General features: G+C 46.5%; 2 protein-coding genes across 3 annotated transcripts; both read left to right on the top strand.

Annotated features, from left to right (window-relative positions):
- Nucleotides 1-14: 14 nt before the first annotated feature.
- fam189b (family with sequence similarity 189 member B) lies at nt 15-9,857 on the top strand. Its single transcript, XM_017425007.3, has 14 exons — nt 15-976; nt 1,068-1,124; nt 1,404-1,511; nt 1,659-1,775; nt 1,869-1,976; nt 2,868-3,028; nt 3,151-3,250; nt 3,917-3,989; nt 4,285-4,561; nt 4,641-4,984; nt 5,710-5,751; nt 6,492-6,667; nt 6,769-6,909; nt 8,172-9,857. The coding sequence occupies exons 1-14, from the start codon at nt 743-745 to the stop codon at nt 8,418-8,420; spliced, it is 2,187 nt and encodes a 728-aa protein (XP_017280496.1). The 5' UTR covers nt 15-742; the 3' UTR covers nt 8,421-9,857.
- Nucleotides 9,858-14,198: 4,341 nt separating this feature from the next.
- Nucleotides 14,199-19,200, top strand: fdps (farnesyl diphosphate synthase (farnesyl pyrophosphate synthetase, dimethylallyltranstransferase, geranyltranstransferase)). Of its 2 annotated transcripts, XM_017424965.3 has the most exons (10): nt 14,199-14,365; nt 14,802-14,960; nt 15,028-15,168; nt 15,846-15,926; nt 16,047-16,169; nt 16,721-16,809; nt 16,891-16,963; nt 17,072-17,149; nt 17,238-17,372; nt 18,455-19,200. In XM_017424965.3, exons 1-10 carry the CDS (start codon nt 14,363-14,365, stop codon nt 18,653-18,655), a joined length of 1,083 nt encoding a protein of 360 aa, XP_017280454.1. In that variant the 5' UTR covers nt 14,199-14,362; the 3' UTR covers nt 18,656-19,200. The 2 variants fall into 2 exon arrangements, with proteins under 2 accessions (XP_017280454.1, XP_024863541.1); XM_025007773.2 differs by lacking the exon at nt 14,199-14,365 and having other exon boundaries at nt 14,436-14,960.
- Nucleotides 19,201-23,961: the final 4,761 nt, after the last annotated feature.

Raw genomic sequence — 23,961 nt, 5'->3', positions numbered from 1 at the left:
GGGTGGAGGGGGGGCGCGCGCACATGACTTATAAGGAAGTGACCTCCGCAGGGAGGGAGTGAAAACAGCCGGAGATCAGCTGCTGTCTTTGGGATGATTTTTTTTTGTTTTGTTTTTTTGTGTGTGAATCTGCGGCCTTGCCTCGGGTCTCCAGTTACCGCAATGCCACACAGATGGAGGAGAGATGGAGGAGATGGAGGAATAGGAGGCAGCTTCAAGGGGGGAGCAAAGCAATAGGGTGAGGATTTAAAAAAAAAAAAAAAAAAGGGAGGTTGAATCTAGAAAAACAGTCGTGGTCCAGTCGGTGCGCCTGTGTTCGGATGGGACTGAGCGGCACAAAGTGTCCTCTCTGAGCTCCAGGGCCCTGCCAGCTGCTCCGGGTGATGGGGACGCTGTTATCGACTCAGAGCTGCATCAGCATCATGGCTGCGAAATGCCAAATGGGGTGAGTACAGCGGCTCTGTAGCGGCTGGACTCTGGGCTTTCTGCTGACGGACAGGGGGGGTGTCCTCGGGAAGTCTTCAAACCGGACCGGGCTGTTGGTGCGGCGCCGCGATGGGACGTGATTGCGGAGGAGCTGCTGCGCCGGCCGGTGGAGAGTTTGGTGCATGATTCCAGCAGGGTGAGAGCTCTGATTTCCCTCCTCGGCTCTGCTGCGCTTCGGCCCACACGGCTTGTTTAAAGTGCAGAGCGTCCCCCCAGCTTCCTCCTCATCCTCACACACACACACACAGAAAGAAGCATGCCCTCACCTTCAGACTCCAGCAGCGTGGCCTCAGCCTCCGGCTCCCGTGGTTGGTCCGACAGCCGCAGAGGCATGTCGGGTCGGGGTCCCGGCGGGGCTCGGCTGCTCCTCTACCTGGGTCTGTGCCACCTGGGCCTGGGAGCCATGGTCCTGGGCTTCTCCTTCACCAGCATGGCCTTCACCTCCTCGGCCCGCGTGAGGCAGTCCTGTCCGTTCTGGGCCGGCTTCTTTGTGAGTTTGACTGAAAAATGATGATTATAAGAATAAGATCGACTCTCAGATGTGTGTGTGTTCTCTGGTGAATGTGCTTCTGCGTTTCCAGGTGGTGGCATCGGGGATAGTTGGGATAATCTCGTGGAGGAGACCCCTGACGCTGGTGGTGGGTTTAGTTTTACACTTTTACATTGAATCGGGCTCAGATGGTAAAGGTTTTTCCCAATTCTAAGGTGTTTATAGTCCTTTCTGGATCACGCCTTGTCATTTAGAGGCACTGGTCCTGATGAATTTGGATGCCCTCTGCTTTTCCTGACACTTTCACTGATTATTTCCTTTGGTAATTAAATTCTCCTTCCGTGTCCTTCCCTGTCCACCCCCCCCATCACACAGTTTTTAATATCCTGCTCTAAATCAGGCCCCGTCTCCAAACCTCTCCCCACAGGTGTCCCTGTTCATGCTGCTGTCTGCGGTGTGTGTGATCCTCAGCCTGGCCGGCTCCATGCTCTCCTGTCAGAACGCACAGATGGTCAAGTCCATGCTCACCTGCGAGGTAACGCCACAGCGTCGCCCCTCTCGCCCCGGCGCCGACGTGTCCTTTCCCCTTTCTACGGAAAGGGGGACGACGTGCCGGGAATAGTTTGGAAAATGTGCAGGTGAGTGCGTCGCAGTAATCCACTGTGTCTGTGTGTGTGTGCAGATGAAGGAAGGTCTGTGTTTGTGTTGCGCACCCACCCACCCCTGCTCCATTGAGGCGGAGGACACGCTGGTGCTGTACCTGAGCAAGGAATGCCACTCGGTCAGACATCAGCTAAAAGTAGGTGGATCGCGTCTTTCCTCTGCAGCAAACAAAAGCCACCAAAGTGTAAATGTGCTGCTGGACTGGGCTTCTTTCCTGATTCTCCCGCAGGACCTTTTGTTCAGCGCCTGTGGTCTCAGCATTCTCTCCACCATCATTTGCACGCTGTCCACTGTGACTTGCAGTATTCACATATTCTCCCTGGACCTCGTGCACCTGGTGAGCTCAGACACAGCACTTTAGATTGAAAATGGCCGAGCGTTTCGTTTTGTTACCACGCCAGTTCGCTGCCGACCGGCTGCAGTGACAGATATACTGCAAAGGTTTTAAACCACACACACACACACCCCGGATTTCATTAACATCTTTCAACTCCGGCTGCTTTTTTTGTTGTTTTTGTTCATTCTCTGTCTCATCCGTGTACCGGACCATGACAGCACACCGAAAACAAGAAGTTTCGGACATTAAGCAACTGTCTACGACATATTATGTGTCTTTTAGAAACAGGAAGAAAGTCCAGAAAAGACCTGACTCAGGTCCTGACAGATCCTTCATGATCGTCAAGTTTCAGCTGAAAGCTTCCTGGGAGTTAGCTTATTGGTGCTAACTGCTAACAAACTGTTTTACGTTTGTCAAACTGTTCTCTTTGGTTACTTTAGTAGATTTAACTTTAAAAAACTCGGAACAAATTGTGTTTTTGCGACAGGATGTTAACGAGTCACAAGCAAGCAGTTTAGCTCGTCTCTGCTCGTCCTATTTGACGTCGTCTCTTTGCTGAGATGTCTTCAACTTCAACTGTCGTGACGCGACGCTGGTTCATCCCTTGAGTTAGGAGCCTTTTTTATGTCTGATTAGTTAAAAAAAAGAAAAAAACAGTTAAGCGACTTAACAAAACAACTGAAAATGGACAGAAAATTAGGTAAAAAGCAGCCAAAGTCCAGAGGAAACATAACATCAAGCCCACTTTCAAAAATAATAAATAAAGTTTGACTTTTTGAAAATCGAAAATAAAAGTATGAGGGATTGGTTTCAGACTTGTGCACAGCGTAGGGTGAACCTTCCTGACTTTCTCCAAACCAACCATATTTATGTCTCCTGCCGTGCGCACAGTTGGCTCCACATCGCTCTCGCTCCGTCAACCCAGAATGCACCACTCCCCAGGACGCCTTCCTGACCAACATCATGGACTTCGAGGAGTTCGTTCCCCCCATCCCTCCACCACCGTACTATCCTCCTGAGTACACCTGCAGCTCCGAGACAGACGCTCAGAGGTACCAAACAGACTCCTCGCAGGCACCGGTTTCATTTACGTTCTTTACGTTAAACCCCGTCACGTCTGAGCTGTGAATCCATCCAGCTCAGAGACGACTAACCTGTTTGTTTCGACACCCAGCATCACCTACAACGGGTCGATGGAGAGCCCTGTTCCTTTGTACCCCACTGACTGCCCCCCTCCTTACGAAGCTGTGATGGGCCAAAGAGCTGCCAGCCAGGTGAGCCGGTGTGCATCCGGATGTTTGAGCCTCAGCTGTGGAATGTTATAAGGCAGAAAAAAGAGACGGCCATTCTTTAAACTTTGTCTCTTTTTATGCATCGTGTTAAAATCTGAGATCGTTTGAGCAAGACATGGCTTGGTTATTAGGTTTCCGGGAACGCTGCGTTGTATCCCGCTTCTCAACCTCTTTTGTATCTGCTCCCAATTATTCTGTAAACTGAAGACACGATTATTCGAGAACTTTGTCTTCTTAAATCTTTCCTGCGCTACGTGATTGTTATTTTCAGACCTTCGTAGAGGGCGTGTCGTGTAAATTTGTTAGGAGATGATTCGAAGGAGTCAGAGCGTAAATAAAGCTCCAAAATTGAAACAAACAAACTAAATATGATCCAAAACCTTGGTAAAAATTCTATGTGGTCTCAAACATCTCGGTGTGCCCAAAGTTTGTATGATTTTACTCACTGGGTTCACAAAAATACACCATACGGTGTATAAAAACAAGCCCTAATTTTGCTTGAAATGTCAAAAATTAAAACTTTAAAAGCATTTTGAAGATTGGTTCCGTTAAATAGTCACAATAACAGTAAGTCTGGCTTGTTTTTGCCCCATTCTCTTCAGTATCTGTGTGTTGTCGTCGTTAAACTTGTCTGTTTTGACCGTCAAGGCCACAGTGTTTGACACCCACGGCACTGAGCTGTCTGGAGAAAGAGGGACTTCTACAGCCTTCAGTGGGGAAGGTAAGAAACAGACTTGCTTGATTTTGTTCTGTTTAAACGTCCAGCAGGGACATCTAGTGGCTTAATTTGCAAACTGCAACCCAAACGTCACATTTTGGGTTATAATTTGTACGATAGGCCCAACAGTCGCTTAAAAAAGCCATTGTAAAGTCAGTATTTAATTTGTTGTGACATGACTGAGGTGCAAAAAGGCTAATGAAAATGAAAATATAGTAATAAATGTGAACTGATACAGAAACCTTTAACCTTTCAACGCTGAATAAAAACGACTCTAATGATGCGCTGTTCTGATTAGTCTCCATGGACAGCGGGTCTCTGCTGATGTCGGAGATCGTGGACATCCCAGACGATTCGTCCCCCTCCGAGGACTCCTATTTGTTGGAGGTCGGGCTGAGGAACCAGGGGGAGAGGGGCAACAGGACCGCCGGTGACAGGGGGGACCTAAGCCTCCGTGGTTCTTTGACCCAAACGCCCGAGAGCCCCCTGGCTGGAGGGCCGAGGGCCAGGCGATTCCTTCGAGGCGAGCGATCCAACTCCTGCTCTTCGCCGAGCACAGCCACCACCACGTACAGGTCGGTAAGACCCCATGGTAGCGCTATAGGGTGATTTCGTTGTCATTTAAAGGTAAAACCGGGTTTATTTGTCGTCCAGGTCGCCAGTGCTGCGGCGGCAGGCAATGTTAACGAGTAGCTGCTCTCAGCTAGAAGCCGTAGGGAGTTCCCCCAATCAACAGGTCTCCTTCATCCCCGAGATCCGAGTTGACCCCTCCACCCCGTTAAACCAAGGAGCCGTCCTGGCCTCCTCTAATCCTCCTTCTTCGTGTTCCTCCGCTGCCGGGGAGCCCGGGAACGGAGCGCCCGTGCCACGCCAGCCCCTCTACCTTCGGCGACGGGCCGAGAGGAGCGCGAAGGATGGAGGGAATGTGAGGGGCGGGGGCTTCTTACATCTCATGAGGTCCCACAGCGAGCCAGGCCTCGGCTCCTCCATGGACACAGGTGAGTCGGTTCCATCAAAGTGGCTGCGGTGCTGGTTCGGGGCCCCTTAAAAGACCGATGCCACAGTAATGGCGTTCTGCTGGGTCAGAGCAGAGCACTGCTTCCATCAGGATTGGAGGGTGGCGTCACGGAGGCCAACAAAGTTAGTCGGCTTGATGCGAGACAGAAAAATGAGAAAAAAGAAACTCAGGTTCAGATTTGATGAGGAGCCAAAGCTGCAGCAAAACCTGAGCTGATTGTCTCTCATCCTCCTACTGTTCGTTTCTACGTTTACTCACCTGTCAGAAAACTGAGGTTTTTTAGAAATACTTTGGCGTTTTACTACAACCAGCTGGCATTGACAAATATCGCTCAAAATACTAGGTTTCAGTGACATTTTCAGGGCCGTTTGTTCACACCAGTCAGGTGTCAGAAATGCATTTTTGGCGCAGTAAGACGGCAGGTTTTAGAAAAAGCGAGCTGAACGCTGTGCTGTGTCCACAGACTGTTTTTTCTCTGCAAAAGTATTCGAGACACGCCAGATGGAGGATCAAACGTAAACAGGAAGAGGCGATTAAAGTGAAGTAACGACGCGTCTCTGTGGAGAATCAAACCCGTTCTTAGCTGGAACCAAAACTTGGAACTGGCTCTGAACCAGGACTGGAACCTCCTTAGTCCAAAAAAAATGGAGCCTTGTATCAGTTTTACAGTGATTATGAACTGCTTATTTGTCTCCTGTATTCCAGTTGACTTTGGTTCTGGATGCAGCAAAGCATCTACAGACACAGGTAAGAGCTTTTATCTCACAGCTTTATGTCTTTTCTGCAAAATGATTGATTTAAAATTAGACAACACTTGCACTTTGTTACAAAGTGCAACTGATTTTAAAGGAAGTAAAAGCACAAAAGAGATGTGCCACACATTTACAGCTACTACATTTACTTAACCAAGCACCTGAACTGAAACGTATCCTCTAATAATCCCATCTTCATCACTAAACTCTGCAATCACGTGAGAAATTTTTTTTTTTTTTTTTTTTACATTTATGATGCTCTAGTTTGTTTTGGCTAATTACAAACCATTACATTACGCAATAGCTAAATAAATTATGTACTTTTCCTGTTTCTCCATTAACACATTAGAACAAATTGATGCATTTCCAGCAGCTATCCATCAGCTAAAACTGGAATGGAACAAAGACCGTAAATAGTAACGGACCAGTTTCCGTTGGTCAAAAGTACAGCTGTAATATCCCATTTCAGGGCTCCGTTGTGTCGTGTTTTTAAAAGCCAGAGTCTTCGCTGAAAGTCCCACCCACACACAATCATGGTGCCAAATGTCCCTTTTTATGTTTTTTTTAAACTAAAATGAACGTTTGAACAGAAAGCATCAAGGTGAGAAATAAGATCTGAGACTTTATTTTACTGTACAGTGCAATAAAACAACACACACACACAACCCTATTCCTCTGTAGGTCCGTTCAGACAGCGCACTGACCAAAACCTCCGTCGTGTTTTCTGGTTCACAGCTCCGTCCTCAGAGGCGTGTTTGCTGCCCCGAACGTCTCTGCCTCCCGCTGCAGCTCTGCCCAGTAAAGGCAGCATAAAGCCAGCAGCTGCAGGGGTGCAGGTCCCCACCAAACCTGCGCCCCCCTCCCCTCTGCGTTTACCCAAAGACTGCCACCGGTCGTTAGGGGACCTGAAGGTAAGCTGGGACGTTGCTACATAACGGAGAAACTGAAACGTCCTCCAGTCCGTGTCATCATCTGAAACGAAGATCTCTCTCTTCTTTTCTTCCTCTTTCAGGTGACTCGAGTTCTGGTGGCTCGCTTCCTGCAGCGCTCCAAACGTAATCTGGGCCCCTCTTCGGAGCACGTTGGGAGCACAGGGCAGGGGCCGAAGAGGAGGAGTGGAGCGGAGGCCGCTGTTCCCGATCACTCTGAGCAGGTACGACCAGGGCAGGATTAAAGACGGTCCGTGGACTTATCGATATGGAATGACAAGCCTTTGCACGGCGTGGACCACCGGCAGTTTGAGGAAGTGGAAGATACCAACAAGTCCTACCAGTGGCTGGAAAGGGCTGGACTGAAGGACAGGACAGAAGCACCAATCATGACAGCAGAAAAGCAATAGAGGTTGAGGTCTATCGTACCTGGCAGGACCCAAGATGGAGGCTGTGTAAAGATGCCCCCGAGTCCAGCACATAGCAGGATGTAAGATGCAGGCAGGCAAAGCGTACATGGAACAAGTGGCTGGATTAACGTACAGGAACATGTGTACTGAGTATGGACTGGAAGTCCCACAGTCAGAGTGGGAGACTCCACCTAAGGTGGTGGAGAATGGCAGGGCTAAGATACTGTGGGACGTCCAGATCCAGACCGACAAACAGGTGATGGCTAACCAACCGAACATTGCGGTGACAGATAAGATACAGAAGAAAGCAGTGGTGATAGATGCAGTAGTCCCAAGAGACTGTAGCATCAGGACGAAGGAGCACGAGAAGCTGGAGAAATACCAAGGGCTGAAAGAAGAAATAGAGAAGTTGTGGAAAGTCAAGGCCTCAGTGGTACCAGTGGTCAGTGTTGTAACCCCCAAACTGGAAGAGTGGCTCCAACAGATCCAGGAACAACCTCAGAGATCTCTGTCCAGAAGAGCGCAGTCCCAGGAACAGCTAAGATACTGAGGAGAACCTTCAAGGCCTCTGGTAGAAGACCCGAGCTGGAAGTGAAAGTGGAACCGCCCGTGTGGAACAAATAGGGCAAGATGGAAGTTATTTATATATTGGGGGGTGGGGGGGCACATTACCTTCAAGGTTTCTAGCCTGAAGCACAGAAAACCTACAGACCCTGCATCTGAAGTGATCAGAAGGTCTGCTCTGTCACAGTTTACCCTATTTAATTAGCCATTGCTGCACAAGTAGATCTAAACCTTTTCTCTAGCTAAACTAAATACCAAAGTAGATTCTTTTCTTGGGGAACGAATCATTTCAAAGTGTCGTCGGTGTTGAGAGAGAAAAGGTCACGATACAAAATATCGGCAACACTGCAATGAGTGTTTACAAAGCAGTACGAACACCTAATGTCTTGAGTTTACACTTTGGTTGCATCAGTCTGATACACAGATTAGAGTCATTTAGTGAAAATAAATCAACGGTGCTGATAGTGGTGGCTGATAGTGTTTGATCTGTGGCTTCGTTAATTCCTCTCCAGGTACTGCGGACCCCTTGGGGCACCAGCCGAGGCCACCCCACCCATCACGCCCACCACCCTCACCACCGCGGACACCACCACTCCCACAGCGACAGCCGACACAACCGGCATCACGGCAGCCGGGCGCCAGAGGGGATCCACCTGCGCAGCTGTGGGGATCTGAGCTCCTCTTCCTCGGCGTCACTCCGCCGGCTGGTGACGGCCCATCACGGCTCGTCGGGAGCTCTCCACTCGGAGTCTGCGCTGTGAGGAGGAGGAGGAAGGGACGAAGGAGGGACAGAGGGAGAACGGCTGGCCTGAACAGGCAGGGTTCAAATGGTTGCGAAAACATCATGAATGAAGAGTTGGAAAGTCTTCCCCCAGGCGCCCCCCTCTCTCCCGTTTTCTTTCTTTTCTCTGCGTCGCCTCCATTTGCTGAAGTCAGCCGTGCAAATGGCCTTACCTAATGGTGCTCCTCGTTAGCCGAACATCAGCCCGGAACCTCCCCTCATAATTCAGCAACAAAAACGGCAGAACAATTCAGAGAGGGTAACCATTTACGTGTGCATCCAAACTGCTGCGAAACCATGGATGGCTGTGTGCTTTCGGCTCTCTTCCCCACGCTGCTGTTCAGCCACCGGATCGTGGGAATCCTTATTTTTGTGTCTTCCATTCACGAGAACAAAAGCTTCGGTTAGCGGAAAGACCGTTCAGCGGAAGATAAACCAATGAGGGTGAGCGCCGTCGTGTAGAACGCCTGCGTTTCAGATTTCACCTACATGACGACCAGCACAGAACAAAGCAGCCAGCACCCCACCACCACCACCATAGACGGACACCAATGCCCACCACAGACACGTATTCGGTGTTTGAAATGCATCCTCGGCGGGGCGACCGCCGGACGCGGCGGCTTGATTTGAGCGTGTGCATGTTTTACAGCGGGAAACTCGTGCATTTGATTCTGCCTGTCTGTGTAACTAAGTAACAAGTCCTTAGAATGTCTTTATCTGCATGTTCGCTTTCTTTCTTTTTTGCTTTTTTTTTTTTTTTTTTTTTTTTTTGCTCACGACACCCGTTGAGGTGCAACCACTCGACTGGAAGGCCAAGGTTTTCCGCCCGACGGCTCCATTCTCGCTTCTGTGTCCCAGTTTGCAAAAGAATATCTAAAAACCCTGGCTAGAAGAGCCACGATCTCCGTAAAAATATCCGACCGCGAACAAATTTATGACCCAATCAGGCTTAACACCGTGTGTCTGACACGTTCCCTTAGGATTCACGGCAGTTAATTCACGATTGGTTGAGGGGAAAACGTTGATCTGGCTCCTCTGGAAACTGTCTCGAAGTGTGTTAGCGTGTTTGTATCAGACTGGATTTCGCTCACTGGTAATATCAGTAAAGGCACGTCTTTTTGAAAACACACATGTATGGAACTAATTATGAAGATTTACACGCGTACAAGCACATCCAGACGCCCTCACACACACACACACCCAACACGAAAGGCACTGGGCTTTGTTTCTACCTCCTGTCTTGCATAAAAGATTATTTATTTAAGGAAAGTTATATCTGTACGGCTTAACGGGATAGAGCCTCTAAACCTGATCATTAAATGTAGTCTAAATACGGCACTTATTCCAGATTTTAAATGCGGTGTTGATAGCCAAACTTTCAATGCAAGTTATGTACTTCAACATGTGAAATAAATAATAAAAATAAAAGAAACAGGTTGCTTTATTTTTTAGTAAAACCTTTAGACTGTGTACTTCTGAAACATAACGTGAAGACGATTGTTTGGGCCAAATTACAACTAAGCCTTAATTCTGTCTTTAATCGCTGATAAAATCTATGATTTTTCAGTGTTTTTCATTTGATTTTTATGCTCCTAACACAATTTATGCAGCATTAAAGGATTGTATTGGTGTTAATTTAGGTTTTGGTAAAAAAAATTGTATTTAGAAAACAGCGAGTATTCCTTGCCTTCACGACTCGTAATTGTTGGCAACAAAACCTGACTCTGCTGATTTCGCTGATTTATTACAAATTTATGCCGCAGACTTTTGGTGAATGATCTGTATTTTTCATCAGAGAGGATACACATCCATAAAACACTCAAATCAAATGAAAAACACTGAGAGGTTGCATGATTTGGCAGCTGTTATGGCTTTAATGAGTGTTTTTTAGGACTTCAGACTGTTTCAGTCAGTTTCTATTTAAATACAAATAAAAAATGAACTATAGGTTGAACACGGTACAAGTTTAAGAAAACTCTTTATTGCATTAACACGACTAATAAACCCTATAGCCCATAAAAACACACACAACTGAATAGATGTTTTTGTTAAGTTTTAAAATAAGTTAAAAAAAAGGTCAGATTCGGTTCAGACTTTGCTTCAAGAATTATTCGAGCTGTTATTTAGGTTTAGTTCATTTTGGACCCATTTCCCCCGTTTAATTCTTTGATTTACACATTTTTAAACATAGCACAACTATTTTAGGTAAATTAGTTTTTAACTTAATGTAACTAGAGGCAGACTGATTTATTGGGCCAATATTTGCCACTTTAAAAAACAAAACTTTGGAAAAAATTAAAATCAGTAATGGTCGGTGCCCGTGTTCACTTCGATTACAAATTAGGAAGATGAAGGTGGTCCAACCGGCTCACTGTAGCACACTCATTTTTTAAAAAGAAAAACTTCTCTTCTACATACGTGTGTTTATTTTTTAGTGTCCAAGTTTGTTTTACACACATTTATTTGGGTTAAGCAGTTATACACCGAACAGAAAGCAGAAAAGGATGTTATAGAATTTCAGCTAATAGCCGTCCTGATGTCTAAAGATCGATGTCGGCCTGAGAGCAGAACCACATCTGTCCACGTCTGAATGTAACGCGTGCACCGATAATAATAATAAATAATAACAAAATCGTAGAACACTTAAATTATGCACATTTACGTTTTCTAAGTTTGAAGTTTGAAGCTTAATTTTAAACCACAGGCGACCAAACATGAGCATCATTTCAAATAAAAACATGAATAAATGCAAATAAATTCGAACGCGTTCATGAAAAGAAGTGATTATTGTAAAGGTACTGGTGGCTCTCATATGGAGTTTTTAAATTAAAGTATTTTTCGCCACAGATAAAGTAAGCTACAAGAAATACAAAAGGTTTAACAGAGGAGGGGGGGGGACTAATTCTGTTTTTGGTTGAGCATCTTGCTAAAAACAGAAACAGTGGGAGGTGGAAGATGACACAAACTAAACTGTAAAATACAAAAACGCTTGATGCGTTCAGTCCTAGAACTGGGCTGGATTGGACAAGTATGAGTTGTTCAGTGGTTTGTGAGATATTTTGCTGACAGGGTTGATTCCAGTAGTTAGTAGCAAACCGTTATGGGATCGATAGGCGCTCAGAGTATACCGTATAGGAGCTCAATGTCTGTAAAACTGACTAAGTTATACCTGTTTTTGTGTTCGCTCAGATCACTTTGCTGTGGCGGCCATCTTGAATCCAGTTGAGTTGATGGGTTAGGTTAATCAGTCGCAGATGTTAACCCAGTGATCACTTCCTGAAAGATCCGTTCATTGGCTCAAGAGATGTTTGGCTAACATAACGAACAAACATGGGCAAAAAAAATGCTGTCGCCCCTTTTTGCCTTCGGCGGTGGGTGAGAAGGAGTGAAACGCCATCAAAATTACAGATCGGAGTGAACAGATTGCCTCTGAGCTCGTTTTTGTTTTCTCAGCCGACGAAAACCAGACTCCGCAGGCAGCCTGAGGGGAAGCCAGAAATCCCCACGGCTGTCAAGACTTGGTTCATGGAAAACTAGAAGTGGATGTGTGCAGAGAGCAAACACACTCAAACTGTGTCCAAACACTTATTTTACCTCCCTGTATATACTTGTATCTATGTTTTAATATATTAAAACCACGCAGCAGCCTAATATTGTAAATAAAGGTTTAATATGAATGCAATGGAGATGCAAACTAACGGCCAATGATTTGAGGGTATTGAAATCCAGAAGTGATAACTCATAACTTCCAGCGCTTTCACAACCAGCCAGTGTTCAGGTGTGGTGGGTCAAACTGAACACAAAAAATAAGGTGTTTCCAGGCAGGATGGAGAAAAGTTTCAGGAGTGATTTGTGGCAAAAGGGTGGCAGCAAAGGTCAAAGGAAAGGTTTACAAGACTGCTGTGTTGGACAGTTTGGAGAGCTGAAGAAGTTGAGGTTCTCCTTGGGAGGGTCGAGAATGGACAGGATCAGGAATGAGGTCATCAGAGGTACAGCTCAGGTTGAAGGACTGGGAGATAAAGTTAGAGAGGCCAAACTGAGACGGTTTGGATATGTGCAGAGGAGGGACAGTGGCTATATTGGTAGAAGAAAGTAAGAGACAAAGAGGAGACATATGGATGCAGTTAGAGAGGACGTGGAGGGAGTTTGAGTGAGGACAGAGGACGCAGAGGATGGACTTAGATGGAGGAGGAGGACTCTCTGTGGAGACCACTGAGAAGGAAACAGCTGAAAGACAAAGAAGAAGAATCTAAAATAATAAAGAAAATGGCTGAGAAGACAGCAAACCGAGATACAAACTGAGCAATAAGGAGCTCTCAGGAAACATGACTAGCTGAGAACTGGGAGCATAAGTACAGGGAGCGATGATGGACAAGTGGATGCAGCCGGACTGATTAGCAAAATGAGTAATGGGGAAAAGAAGCGACTGACTGAAAGAAAGCATCTAGAAGAAAACGTGAGAAACATCACAACAAAACAAACTAAACCAACAGGAACAAAAACAACGAAACAACGGATCATGACAGCGTTTGTCATCATGGATGTCATGGGGTCACCAAACGGTAGCCTTCCTGCAAATGAAGCTCGAGGTAGTAGTAGCTGAGCGTCATCCTCAACACGTTCTCCTGACGCTAACAGATCTCACAAGATACTGCAAAAATACACAAAATCGAGCATAACATCACGTACGAGCTTTACCCCCATCGTTATAAAAGGCAGAAAAGGCAGTGGGCGAAAGGCATTCCTTCAAGGAATTCTAGGAGTTCTGTTGGGGATCACTCAGGTGAAGTGATCATGGAAAACCTTACAGTCCGTAGAGTGTAAAATCAGATTCATCCATTCTCCACACTTTTCTACCAGCAACCTCCACTTCCAGCATGTCTAAACTGCAAATGATTTAATCAGGCTAAAATGCAGCAAGAACTTTGTGCAATCAGAACTATCTGTTACCAGATAAGTCCTGAGAAAGCCTCAGTCGGCACAAGAGCAGCCATCTGAAGTTTATTTATCTTGATAAACAGCCAAAAGACAAGGCCGGGGACAGAAATGTGTAACACAAAGTCTCCGCCGAATGATTCCAAACAAGCTTTTGTATCCTAATTTATTTTATACATAGTTTGGACCGTTTATGTTTTCTGTTGTACAGGTTGATCTGTGAGATGGTCCAAGACAGTTTGATCCCACAAGATAAACAGATACGAAAAAAACAATAAAATGACCTTAATCTTAATCTGTTGAGCCTTTTTAATTTTAATTGTATTTTTATTTTTTGTTCCTTCTTTTATTTCCTGCGTGAAATGACTCCTTTTGGTATATCTTTGCACATCATGCTGTTCAAATGACTTGTAGTCTTTAATTCTACTAAAACACCAGACAACTGTGGTGTTATGAGAAAAGTTTATATCTTAATTTTAAGCAGCTCAGTAGATTCTTAATTCAATTATTTAGAGTCTGTTCTCGACAGTTATATATTAGTCACGTGTTTATGTAATAAAAATAGAAGAAAAAAGTTAAGTAAAGTGAAACAGTTTGACTTGGTTGGTTTGTTGTTAATCCTCTATTTTACTCGGCCTGTGGTTCGTTTTGTTCCTAATCTGACCACTCCACTTAAACCCCGCCCCCATTAAATCCTATTGGTTAACCGGAACGAGAGCCCATCCTGGTTCGATGCAACGAACCAATGAAAACGCTTGATGTCAAATAGAACCTTTAGTAAAGCCGCCTACCCGCAAGGAATTTTGGGACATTTAGTCCGTTCGGTTGCGGATAAAAACGACAGCATCTCGCCTATAAACTACAATCCGAACATCCTGGTTTCAAGAAGCGTTTAAGGACCTCCGGTTATCAGCGAGAAGATTTAAAAAGAAAAACGTTATTTGTTCATTAACGTTGTGCGTCTTGGGATAAGACATCACAGTCAATATGGTATGTAAAGACGTGTAAATTAGACAAAAAATATTTTATTGGTTACGTCATAACCAGCTTGCTAACGCACTGGTGGGGCAGGGAAACTGTTTAAGCTAACCTTCAGCTAACGCTTCATAGCAAGGGAAGTTGTGCCATTTATTTTTGTTTCAGCACCGAAATAAGAGAACAAACCTATGTAACTTAGAGTTTGTTTTCCTAACTGGAACATGTTGTAGTTTCCGTGACTGGTTATTTGTTGAATGTTTGTTTATTTATTTATTTATTTATTTGGCCGTTGAGTCGAGAGATTTGAGCCGTGAGAATGAGTCGCGCGCTGTTGAGCCGCGGCTTTGACGCTCCTAAAGTGTTGTCGCGAGCCGCCGCCTCGAGGCTGGACGCGTCCCCGCTCGGACCCCCGAAGCGGGTTCTCAAGGTGTGTGCTTCGTCCCTCCAGGGGGACGACGGCGTCTGCAACGGGACGCCCGGCAGAGCGGCGCCGCTGCCGCCTGACCCGCGGCTGTTCGACGCGCAGTTCCCGGAGCTGCTGACGGAGCTGACGGAGAGGGACTTCACGGACCCCGGGCTGGCCGACGCCTTCAGCAGGCTGAGACAGGTGTGTCTTGTCTTACAGGTAGTTTCGAGACGAATGCAGCAGCTTGACTCGTTTGTTTGACTCCCAGGTTATGGTGTACAACGTCCCCGGAGGGAAGAGGACCCGAGGGCTGTCCGTGATCGGCTCGCTCCGGGAGCTTGTCCCTCCTTCCCAGCTCACCCAGGACCAGGTGCACAAAGCTCTGGTGGTCGGCTGGTGCATCGAGATGGTGAGGCTTTATCACAGCAAAACACTCCCGTGAAATCGCACTCCATTTTAAACCATTAATGAAAGAAATGACTTTGGCATTTTCCGGGATCACTCGGAATTGTGACGTATTCTGAGCCAAACACAGGAGCTCAAACTGCAGATTAGTGTGTCAGGGATGACATGTTACACTCTGTCTGCCCTGAAATGATAATAACATGCCTTTTTTTAAATAAAAAAACAAAACTTATCTGCAGATGGGAACAAGGTCACCTGTCTCTTCAAACCTGGACAGCTGTATCAGCCAAACCTGGCATTAAAATGTTAAACACATTCTCTACACGGCAATTCTGTCACGCCTAATAAAGAAATATCAGAAGAAATACAACTAAATCTTATTTTCCAGTACCTGTGTGACCAGGTAAATTAGGAGGAAAGAAAGTATTGAGACATAAAGTAAGAATAAAAGATAAAAAAAAATAAGTTCAAATTGAAGTTATGCCTCCAGCTTGGATCTCCAATCATCTATGTATTTATTTCTGATTTTCTTCAGACCGTTGCAGATTAAAATTTTCAAAGTGGAGTTTTAAAGGAGGGTAGCTCCTTTCTGAGACTCATACTGGCTGCTGTGATGAAACTGAACAGGCGGTTTCGCTGTTTCTGATCTCCGTCTCGCTGCCGCGTCTCTGTTTATCACAGCTCCAGGCTTTTCTCCTCATGGCAGACGACATCATGGATTCATCCGTGACTCGGCGAGGACAGCCCTGCTGGTACAAGAAGGTGACACCTTTTTTTTTTTTTTTAGTTTTTCAGAAAAGAGACTCAAGTCATTTTATACGTTTTCAAACTTGACGAGTTCCCTCGTGTAAATCTTGGCTTTTTAAAAAAATATATTTTAAGGACGGCATAGGCCTGGATGCCATCAACGACTCGCTTCTTGTGGAGGGGTCCATCTACAGACTGCTTCGAAGACACTGCAGGGATCAGCCTTATTATGTCCATCTACTGGAGCTGTTTAACGAGGTAGGTTTTTGTCCAGGTGAGGAGGCGGTGCTGATTTGGCGCAGTTAGGTTCCCTCGGTGAAGGTGGGTCGGTCAGGAGCCACGAGATTCTAGAGGGCGTGTCGCTTTCTCTTTGTGTAAAACATCTCTGCGGCCTGAAAAACAGTCGGTAACATGATGATACGCTCAGCCTTTATGGTTTCAGATCACCTAATTGGACCGATTTCACGATCGGATCGCGTTATGCTCACAGAGAACATCTTAAAAACACCCTGCATAAACACAACTCTGATTTATTTCTTTTCTGACTCTAACTAAACAAAAAGCAGCCATTTGGAGGACTCAAAAATGTATCTATTTTACATTTAATAAATAATGTATCAGGTAATTCATCACCTGTTTTACTTATTTCAGTCTCCCAGAGGCCAAAAAGCCTTAAACTCAGAAAGAAATCAAATTCTTCACCTTTTTTTTGTTTTGAATATATATCTCATGAGTAAATCTTAAAGACGACCCCCCCAAACTGCTCCCCTAACACGGCCGGCGTCGATGCGTCTCCGTCTGTTTTCCAGACGACCTTCCAGACAGAGCTCGGCCAGGTGTTGGACCTAATCACGGCTCCGCCGGGTCAGATCGACCTCAGCAGATTCACCATGGAGAGGTGAGGAGGAAACTAAGACAAAAAAAAGTTCCATTTCAGCTCATTTGCAACAAATGTTTTTCTGTTTTTGCCCTCTTCCAGGTATAAAACTATTGTGAAGTACAAAACCGCCTTCTACTCGTTCTACCTGCCCGTGGCGTCGGCGATGTACATGGTGAGCCGGTTTCGTGTTCAACATTTCGACGTGATGGCGTCGAAGCTGTCTGTGAGGAGCTCGTTGGGTAAGACAAAAGGTGACTGTTTCATTTTTTGCTCTTTTCAGGCAGGAATTACCAGCGAAGAGGAGCACAAAAACGCCAAACACATCTTACTTGAGATGGGCGAGTTCTATCAGATACAGGTAGTTTTTCAGATTTTTGGCCAATGGATCGCCAAATAAAAGTGGGTCGTGCTGATAGTTAGGAGCGCCTGCCGTCTTTCGTTTGCAGGATGACTACTTGGACTGTTTCGGAGACCCCGCTGTGACCGGAAAGATCGGAACGGACATCCAGGATAATAAATGCAGCTGGCTGATGGTGAAAGCCCTGGAAGTTACGACTCCGGAGCAGAGATCTGTCCTGGAGGTGAGACTTCCTGACGGTCTTGGCGGTAGCCCCGGAAAATGAGACCTGCTTCGTTCTCCCAGGAAGCACGGCAGTAGCAACATGAAGTGTTTATTTACCCTTATGTTTGGCTCCAAATACAAAAAAAAAGAAGCTGTCCATAACTGGGACTAAACGTCGGCCCAGCGCCGACATACGACCTCCATGTTCGGTTCCTCAGCAGCTCTCAGTCTGATGATGGTTCAGATATTTGCCTCTCTGCACATCCTGGATGAAACCTGTTCCAGCTGGTTTACTCTCAGGAGGTCAGCAAGCGACGCACTTCTCAAATAACCTTTTCATCCAAGACTTATTTTCTTGCTTTTCGCTTATTTTATTTATTCCTTTTTATTCCGATGGGAAAAAGAGTTTTAATTTTCATCCAGTTCTGTTTGGGTTTTTCAAATTTAAACCCCGTTTACTTTGAAGATATTTAGACTCGGTACAGATTTTTTTTTTTCTACCTTCAGGACTTTTTGTCGTTATGGTCTAAACTTACCCCAGTTCCCCCCAAAAAGTTAGTTAGTTAAATGTTAATAAAAACGGAATGCAATGATTTGCGACTCTTATGAACCCATTTGAAACATTTGATGATCATATAATCGTACGTGCCTTGATTTGTTTGTCACAGATGAACCAGATAAACAGATTTAAATGAAACGTTTAGGAAGTAATCATTAGACGTACGTTTACAACGGATTACCTGTTGGTGTCTATTTTGAAATGGATTGATGCTACAGTTAAAACAAGCGTATAACTCAGTCATTTTTACAGTCAGCCGGCTCAAATTTGGTGTGGTAGTAGTTTAGAGTCCTCCCCATCTCACTCTCTGAGTTCTCACTGATGGTTTTTATTTAAAACTCTGGCTCGTCGGGCTGCAGGCGCAGAAAGCTGTTTTTATTTAAAATATGTAAAAAACAAACAGATGTGGATTCTGTCTCTAATGTGTGTTTGTGTGTTTCTCGCCTTGTTTTTTTAGCCCCTGATTCTAAATCTAAAGCGGCGTGCGTCCAGCTTGTGTGATTTTTCAGTTGTATTATTATTTTTTTATTTCTCCTCCTCAGGCTTGTTACGGCCGCCGCGACGACGCCAACGTGGCGAGGGTCAAAGACGTCTACCTCTCCCTGCAGATGCCAGCGCTGTACCAGACGTATGAGGAGGAGAGCTACCGGCGGCTGCAGAGCCTCATCGCCCGCCACGCCCAGAACCTGCCGCGCGCCATCTTCCTCGACTTCGCCAAGAAGATCTACAAGAGGGACAAGTGAGGGGGCGCTCCAACGAAGCGCTTTTTTTTTTTTTTTTTTTTTTTTTTTAAAGAAAGAGGCTGAAGCATCTGGGGCGTGATCTGAACTGGCTACGAATGTCACCGATCGGCCTCCTCAACGGACGTCACGGATGAAGTTCTGCTATTCGCTTAATTTTGAATAACTGTAATTTTTAGAAAGCGTATAATATTTGGATCAGTTGCGTTCAGGTTTAGGTCGTTAAATGAAATGCTTGTTTTGTTGAACAGAGTTGAGGCTCCTAACAGGACTGCTGCTTTGAGCCGCCTGCGTCTTGTTCATTTCTGTTTTCTGACTGCTGCAGGAAAGTTTGACTTTATAACGCATCATGCAGGGCATGATTTAAGCTCAGTATTTACCAGACCTGAAGAGTTTGACGGCAGAAGCATGTATTTATTTTGGTTCTGGGGGTTGAAGCCGATGCAACCTGATTAAGTCTTTATTCCAGATCTTTTTTTATATTGGTTTTACAGAGTCTTTACTGGCCGGGATGTAACGACTTTCAATAAATAATTTATAATCTGTTATCTTTGGGTCTAAACTGTGTGTATCAGAGAAACAGAAAAAAGAATGATGGACAACTAGTGTTATAGTCAATGTTAAACGCATGACATCTTAATATATTTACCTTCTTCAGTCATATTTCCCATTAAATTTCATTTTATTGGCCTTTTATGTAGAAAAAATGTGTAAATTAGGGTTTATTTCTGCATTAATAGGTTAAAAAAAACACATGTCACTTTGGAAGCCCATTATTCCCTCTGATGAAAAATAAAATCATCTCAGTGACTTGGTATCTACCTCAAATATCTGACTTGGCATTTTTTAATTATAAGACACTATCCTTATGATTGCATCTTATTGAGATGCTAACTTAAAAAATATATGACTTAATCTTATGTTTACAAGATAAACACATATCGTACCTATGAGATGGTAAGTCACAATTTTTAGATAAAAAGTTGTTTTTATCTAAAAGAAAAAAAACAAACTTTTTATGCTAAGCCATAAAAAGAAATGTTAAGTCATCTTATTTATGAGGCTAAAGCATCATTTTCAGATACTTAATCTTAAGTTTGATGGTAGAGTTTCTCAAAATGGGAAACCAAGTTGAAATAATAAAATGCTAAGTCACCATTTTGAGATACTGAGTCATAATAATAAGATCCAAAGTCATACTTTTGAGATGTTGGATCCCATTTATGAGTTTTTGAAGTCCTGTTTATGAGATGGTATCTTATAATGAGATACTAAATCATACTTTTTTGGGGTTAAATTTTATTGTTGCGATACCAATTCATGTTTGTGAGATATCTCATAATAATAAGATGCTATGTCACTATAATTAAATGTTAAGTCACAGTTTTTTAAGAGACTAAGTCATGTTTTTGAGGTGGTATCTCAAAATGTGTCAGTAAGTCACAATAATGAGGTGCTTAAATATAATTTTTCGGTGATAACTCCTAATTATGAGATGCTTGAGTTATATTCTTAAATTACTAAATCATGATGATGACCTGCTAAGTCATCTTGAGACACTAAGTCATCATTTTAAGAAGCTAAGTCATGGTTTTAGCATCTCGAGTCCAATTTATTTTTGAGATATCATCTTATAAATATGATTTTTCTTATCTCTAAGTATCAAAAATGAGGCTACATTAAAAAAAGAGAGATGTTTTAAAAGTGATGTTTGAAAACGACTCTGGATTCAGCAGCAGAAAAACAAGAGGCGTGGTTTGGAGGAATATTCCCCAACTCTCGCGAGAACAGAGCGACTGAGCGCGAGAGGACCCTCCTCATCCTCCTCATCCTCCTGACGGACTGGGATGGTGAGAGGAGACCCGGAGGAGATGGAGACCTTCATCCGCCTTTCCCCGAATCCGACCGTGAGTCCGTCTCCGCTCGTTTTACCGCGTTTATTTCATTATCAATGACTCATTTTGTTGTTGTTTTTGTTTGTTGTTGTTTGTTGGGGTTGCTGAATTAACGCTTAGAGCCTGATTTCACACGGCGGCTGCGCAGGACGGAGGGGGGGGGAATCATTTCATCGATATTAATCGATATCTGCTGGGTAGAGATGATGGATGTGAACTCGGTTTTAATTAATAACATTTAAATCGAATAGAGATTTTTAATCATGTAGCCTGGTGTGTGTGTGTGTGGTGTAAATGGGGCGTGTGGGCCTCTGTGTGTGTGTGTGTGTGTCAGAACGATGCGGTTGGAGGAAGCCCCCCCTCCCTCTTCCTCCTCCTCCACCCATCATCCACTAGCCTCTCCATCACGGATCGATACTGGCTGTGCCCAGTTAAAACACACATGGAGGGGGGGGGGGTCATATTTGTATGTGTGTGTGTGTGTGTGTGTGTGTGTGTGTTTCATGTGATTTAAAGGGAAAAAGATGAGGAACATCAGGCCCACAGGGCAGTCTGGGCTTCAAGTCCGAGCTGCCCTGCCTGATTACTTCATGCTCCAGTTGGATGTGTTCACTCACAGGCAGACTTCCACCCTCCCTTTTCTCTCCTCTCCCCCCGCCTCCCCCTCCCCCCCACCTCCTCCGATGGACTGGACGGCTGATGCAGAGAACTCGTGAGAGCAGACGGCGAGGGACGTTATCGCGGGGGGGGGAAGGGGAGAGAAATCACGCCGTGCGCTTGAATATTTAAAAAAAAAAAAAAACAAGACACAAACGTGGGAGTGAAATCGACTGGACGTTGCACCTGTCGGGGGGGTTTGGATCATTCCAAAAGGACGTTCCTTCGAATAATTCCTTGTAAGGAACGCACGTCGTCGCCCACCACCTTCCTTATGCCGAGTTGCGTCCGTTTTCGGTCGTGATGCGCCATCTGCCAGCGCTTGGAAGTGTTCGACGACGGCAACTCTCAGCTACTGCCACGCCGCGCTGTAGCTCCTTATCTCTGAAGCTGACCAAGTCGTGGCAACTCTTGGTTCTTCCGCAGTCATCTTGAACCGGGTTGACTCCAAAAGCTAATCAGATGTAGACGCGCGTCCAGCGGTTGATTCCTGAAAGTCTCATTGAATTCCGTCCACTGGTTCGACAGATATTTTGCTAACAGACAGAGTTGACTCCGACGGTTGATGCCCAGGTTTCAAAGAAATATCTCACACGATTTGTTTGCGCTCTGAGTTTTTGTATTGGAAGTCTCTCGGCTGCTGCCATGCCGAATTTTAGCTCAGTATCTGTAAAATCGACCGACCTGTAGCCATTTTTGTATTTTTCCTAGCTGATCAGCTGCGGCGGCCATCTTGAATCAGGTTGACTTCAAATAACAATCATTTGTAGACGTGCATCCAGTAAACACTTGGTGTGAGTTTCATTAAAATCCATCTTCTGATTCGTGAAATATTTTTCTAACAGACGGACGAACAAACCCTGAGAATCTGGTCTCACCGTATCTCCTTTGTTGTTGCAGGATTTTGGGAGTGAAGCCAACATGTGACCGTCCCAGTGCGTCACATTGAGCTGCTGCACAGCCTATACGCTCGTTTCTATAGCAACGGAACGTTTCTGAGGGGTTCCCGAAAAAGTCCCAGTCCCCCACGATGCAGTCGACCTCTCAGGCTCCGAAGCCACGGCGTTTCGACGCCAGCAGGCGGACCGCAGCCTCGGCCGGGTCCAAGTTCCACGGCTCCGGTTTCCAGAGGGAGGACAAAAACATGAACACGATCGCCTCGACCTTGCCGCGGCGGCTCACCAAGCCCGCCGCCTCCGCCGCCGCCCCCTGCAGGAGCAGGGCGGGCGTGCAGCCCCGAGCCCCGGCGCTCCAGTCCAGGCTGAGCTCGCAGAAACAGGGATCCGCCCCCTCTAGGTCGGCCAAACCCAAACCGAAGAGCGCCCGCGCCTCGAAGGCAGCACCGACCGCCGCTCTGGCTCCGGCTCCTCCTGCTCCCCTTCCGCTCCCTCTTCCCTCCGCCCTCCCCCTCGACCCGAACTGCAACGAGCCGAGCCTGCCGTGCCTGTGCTGCGACGGGCGCTCGCCACAGGACAACAACAGCATGTTCAACCACAACCACAACAACAACAACACCGTCTCCCTCAGGCAGCAGATGCGGCTGCCGCCTCCTCCGGCCCCGCTGCCCCAGAGGCAGGACGGGACGGCGGCCGAGGAGGAGCGCCCCTCCCCGGCGCCTCCCGCCGACCCGGAGAACGGAGCAGAGAAGGCAGATGAAAGCGCCGATGCAGACAACAAGAAAAAGGCGGCGGAGGAGGACGACGACGACGAAGAGAGCAGCGGCGATGTTGCCATTGAGGACGCTGAGGAGACAGACAGTGACGAGGACGAGGACGACGATGATGATGACACGTTGGTGCCGTCCTGCTGCGACTGCCCCCGTTCCCTCTTGGAGTTCTCGCTCTCCTCCTCCACCTCCTCGTCCTCCACGTCCATCAGCTCCTGCTCTGACCTGGAGTCCGACGGCACGGATCAGTCCGTCTCCTTCCCCCACGATCAGGTCAACCTGTCCGTTGCTCCGGACCCCAAGGACCCCAAGGTCCAGCTCTCCGCGCGCCCCCCTCCATCCCTCCCCGTCCACCAAAACCCCTTCTCCCTGACGTCCCGCTCCCCGAACGTTCTTTGCTCCCCGGACGAGGGCTACCCCTCCGCGCTGGACTCGCCCTCTCCGGACTTCCCAGGGCTGAAAGGCGACTCCGAGGCCAACAAGTTAGACCTGCTCGACTTCCTGGAGTCTGTGGGGGAGTTTGGGAAAATGGAGCGCTTCAGCCAGGTGATCCAAGTGGCTCGCTGGGACCTGGAAGGGGAGCAACACTGGGATGTGCTGCGGGATCGCTTGGACCACCTGGATCGCTTGGAGAAGGTGAACAGGGAGGTGAAGCTGGCGTACATCGCCAGGCTCCACGAGAAGGGCTTTGATCTCGGTGATCTGGAGGAGCAGGGCCTCACGGGTGTCCTGGATGAAATGGGAAACATCGACATTCCCTGGAAGTTGTACAAATCCTACGGCGGGACTATGGGCGGCTCCCAGGAGTTCTCGGACGCCGGCGTCGACCTGACCGCCCCGTCAGACACCGACGAGCCGCCCGCTCTGGATTCCCTCACCCCGTCCCCTGAGGAGCCGCCGCCCAGACCCCCGAAACCCCCGGTGCGTCACGCCAGCGTGACCTCTGACCTTCACACCTACATCAACATCAGCAGGGAGACGTCGGCGGTGAGCGTCACCTCCTCCCCGACGCTGACCACCTTCTCCCCGAACTCCTTATCCCCCACGTTCACGACGTTTAGGTGTGAGAAGCCCCTCCCCCTGTCGCCGCC

The sequence above is a fragment of the Kryptolebias marmoratus genome, linkage group LG16 (assembly GCF_001649575.2).
Source record: "Kryptolebias marmoratus isolate JLee-2015 linkage group LG16, ASM164957v2, whole genome shotgun sequence".
In the NCBI taxonomy this organism is placed as follows: Eukaryota; Metazoa; Chordata; class Actinopteri; order Cyprinodontiformes; family Rivulidae; genus Kryptolebias; species Kryptolebias marmoratus.
Note: the sequence above shows the minus strand (reverse complement) of the source record. Positions and strands in the feature narration are given on the sequence as shown.

Excerpts from the sequence above, each read along its gene's own strand:
- fam189b (XM_017425007.3), top strand. The coding sequence starts at position 743 with ATGCCCTCACCTTCAGACTCCAGCAGCGTGGCCTCAGCCTCCGGCTCC. Across the intron at positions 1,125-1,403 it reads GGAGACCCCTGACGCTGGTG|GTGTCCCTGTTCATGCTGCT; the intron begins GTGGGTTTAGTT and ends CTCTCCCCACAG. Across the intron at positions 1,977-2,867 it reads CCCTGGACCTCGTGCACCTG|TTGGCTCCACATCGCTCTCG; the intron begins GTGAGCTCAGAC and ends CCGTGCGCACAG.
- fdps (XM_025007773.2), top strand. The coding sequence starts at position 14,670 with ATGAGTCGCGCGCTGTTGAGCCGCGGCTTTGACGCTCCTAAAGTGTTG. Across the intron at positions 15,927-16,046 it reads AGCCCTGCTGGTACAAGAAG|GACGGCATAGGCCTGGATGC; the intron begins GTGACACCTTTT and ends ATATATTTTAAG. Across the intron at positions 16,810-16,890 it reads AGCAGATTCACCATGGAGAG|GTATAAAACTATTGTGAAGT; the intron begins GTGAGGAGGAAA and ends GCCCTCTTCCAG.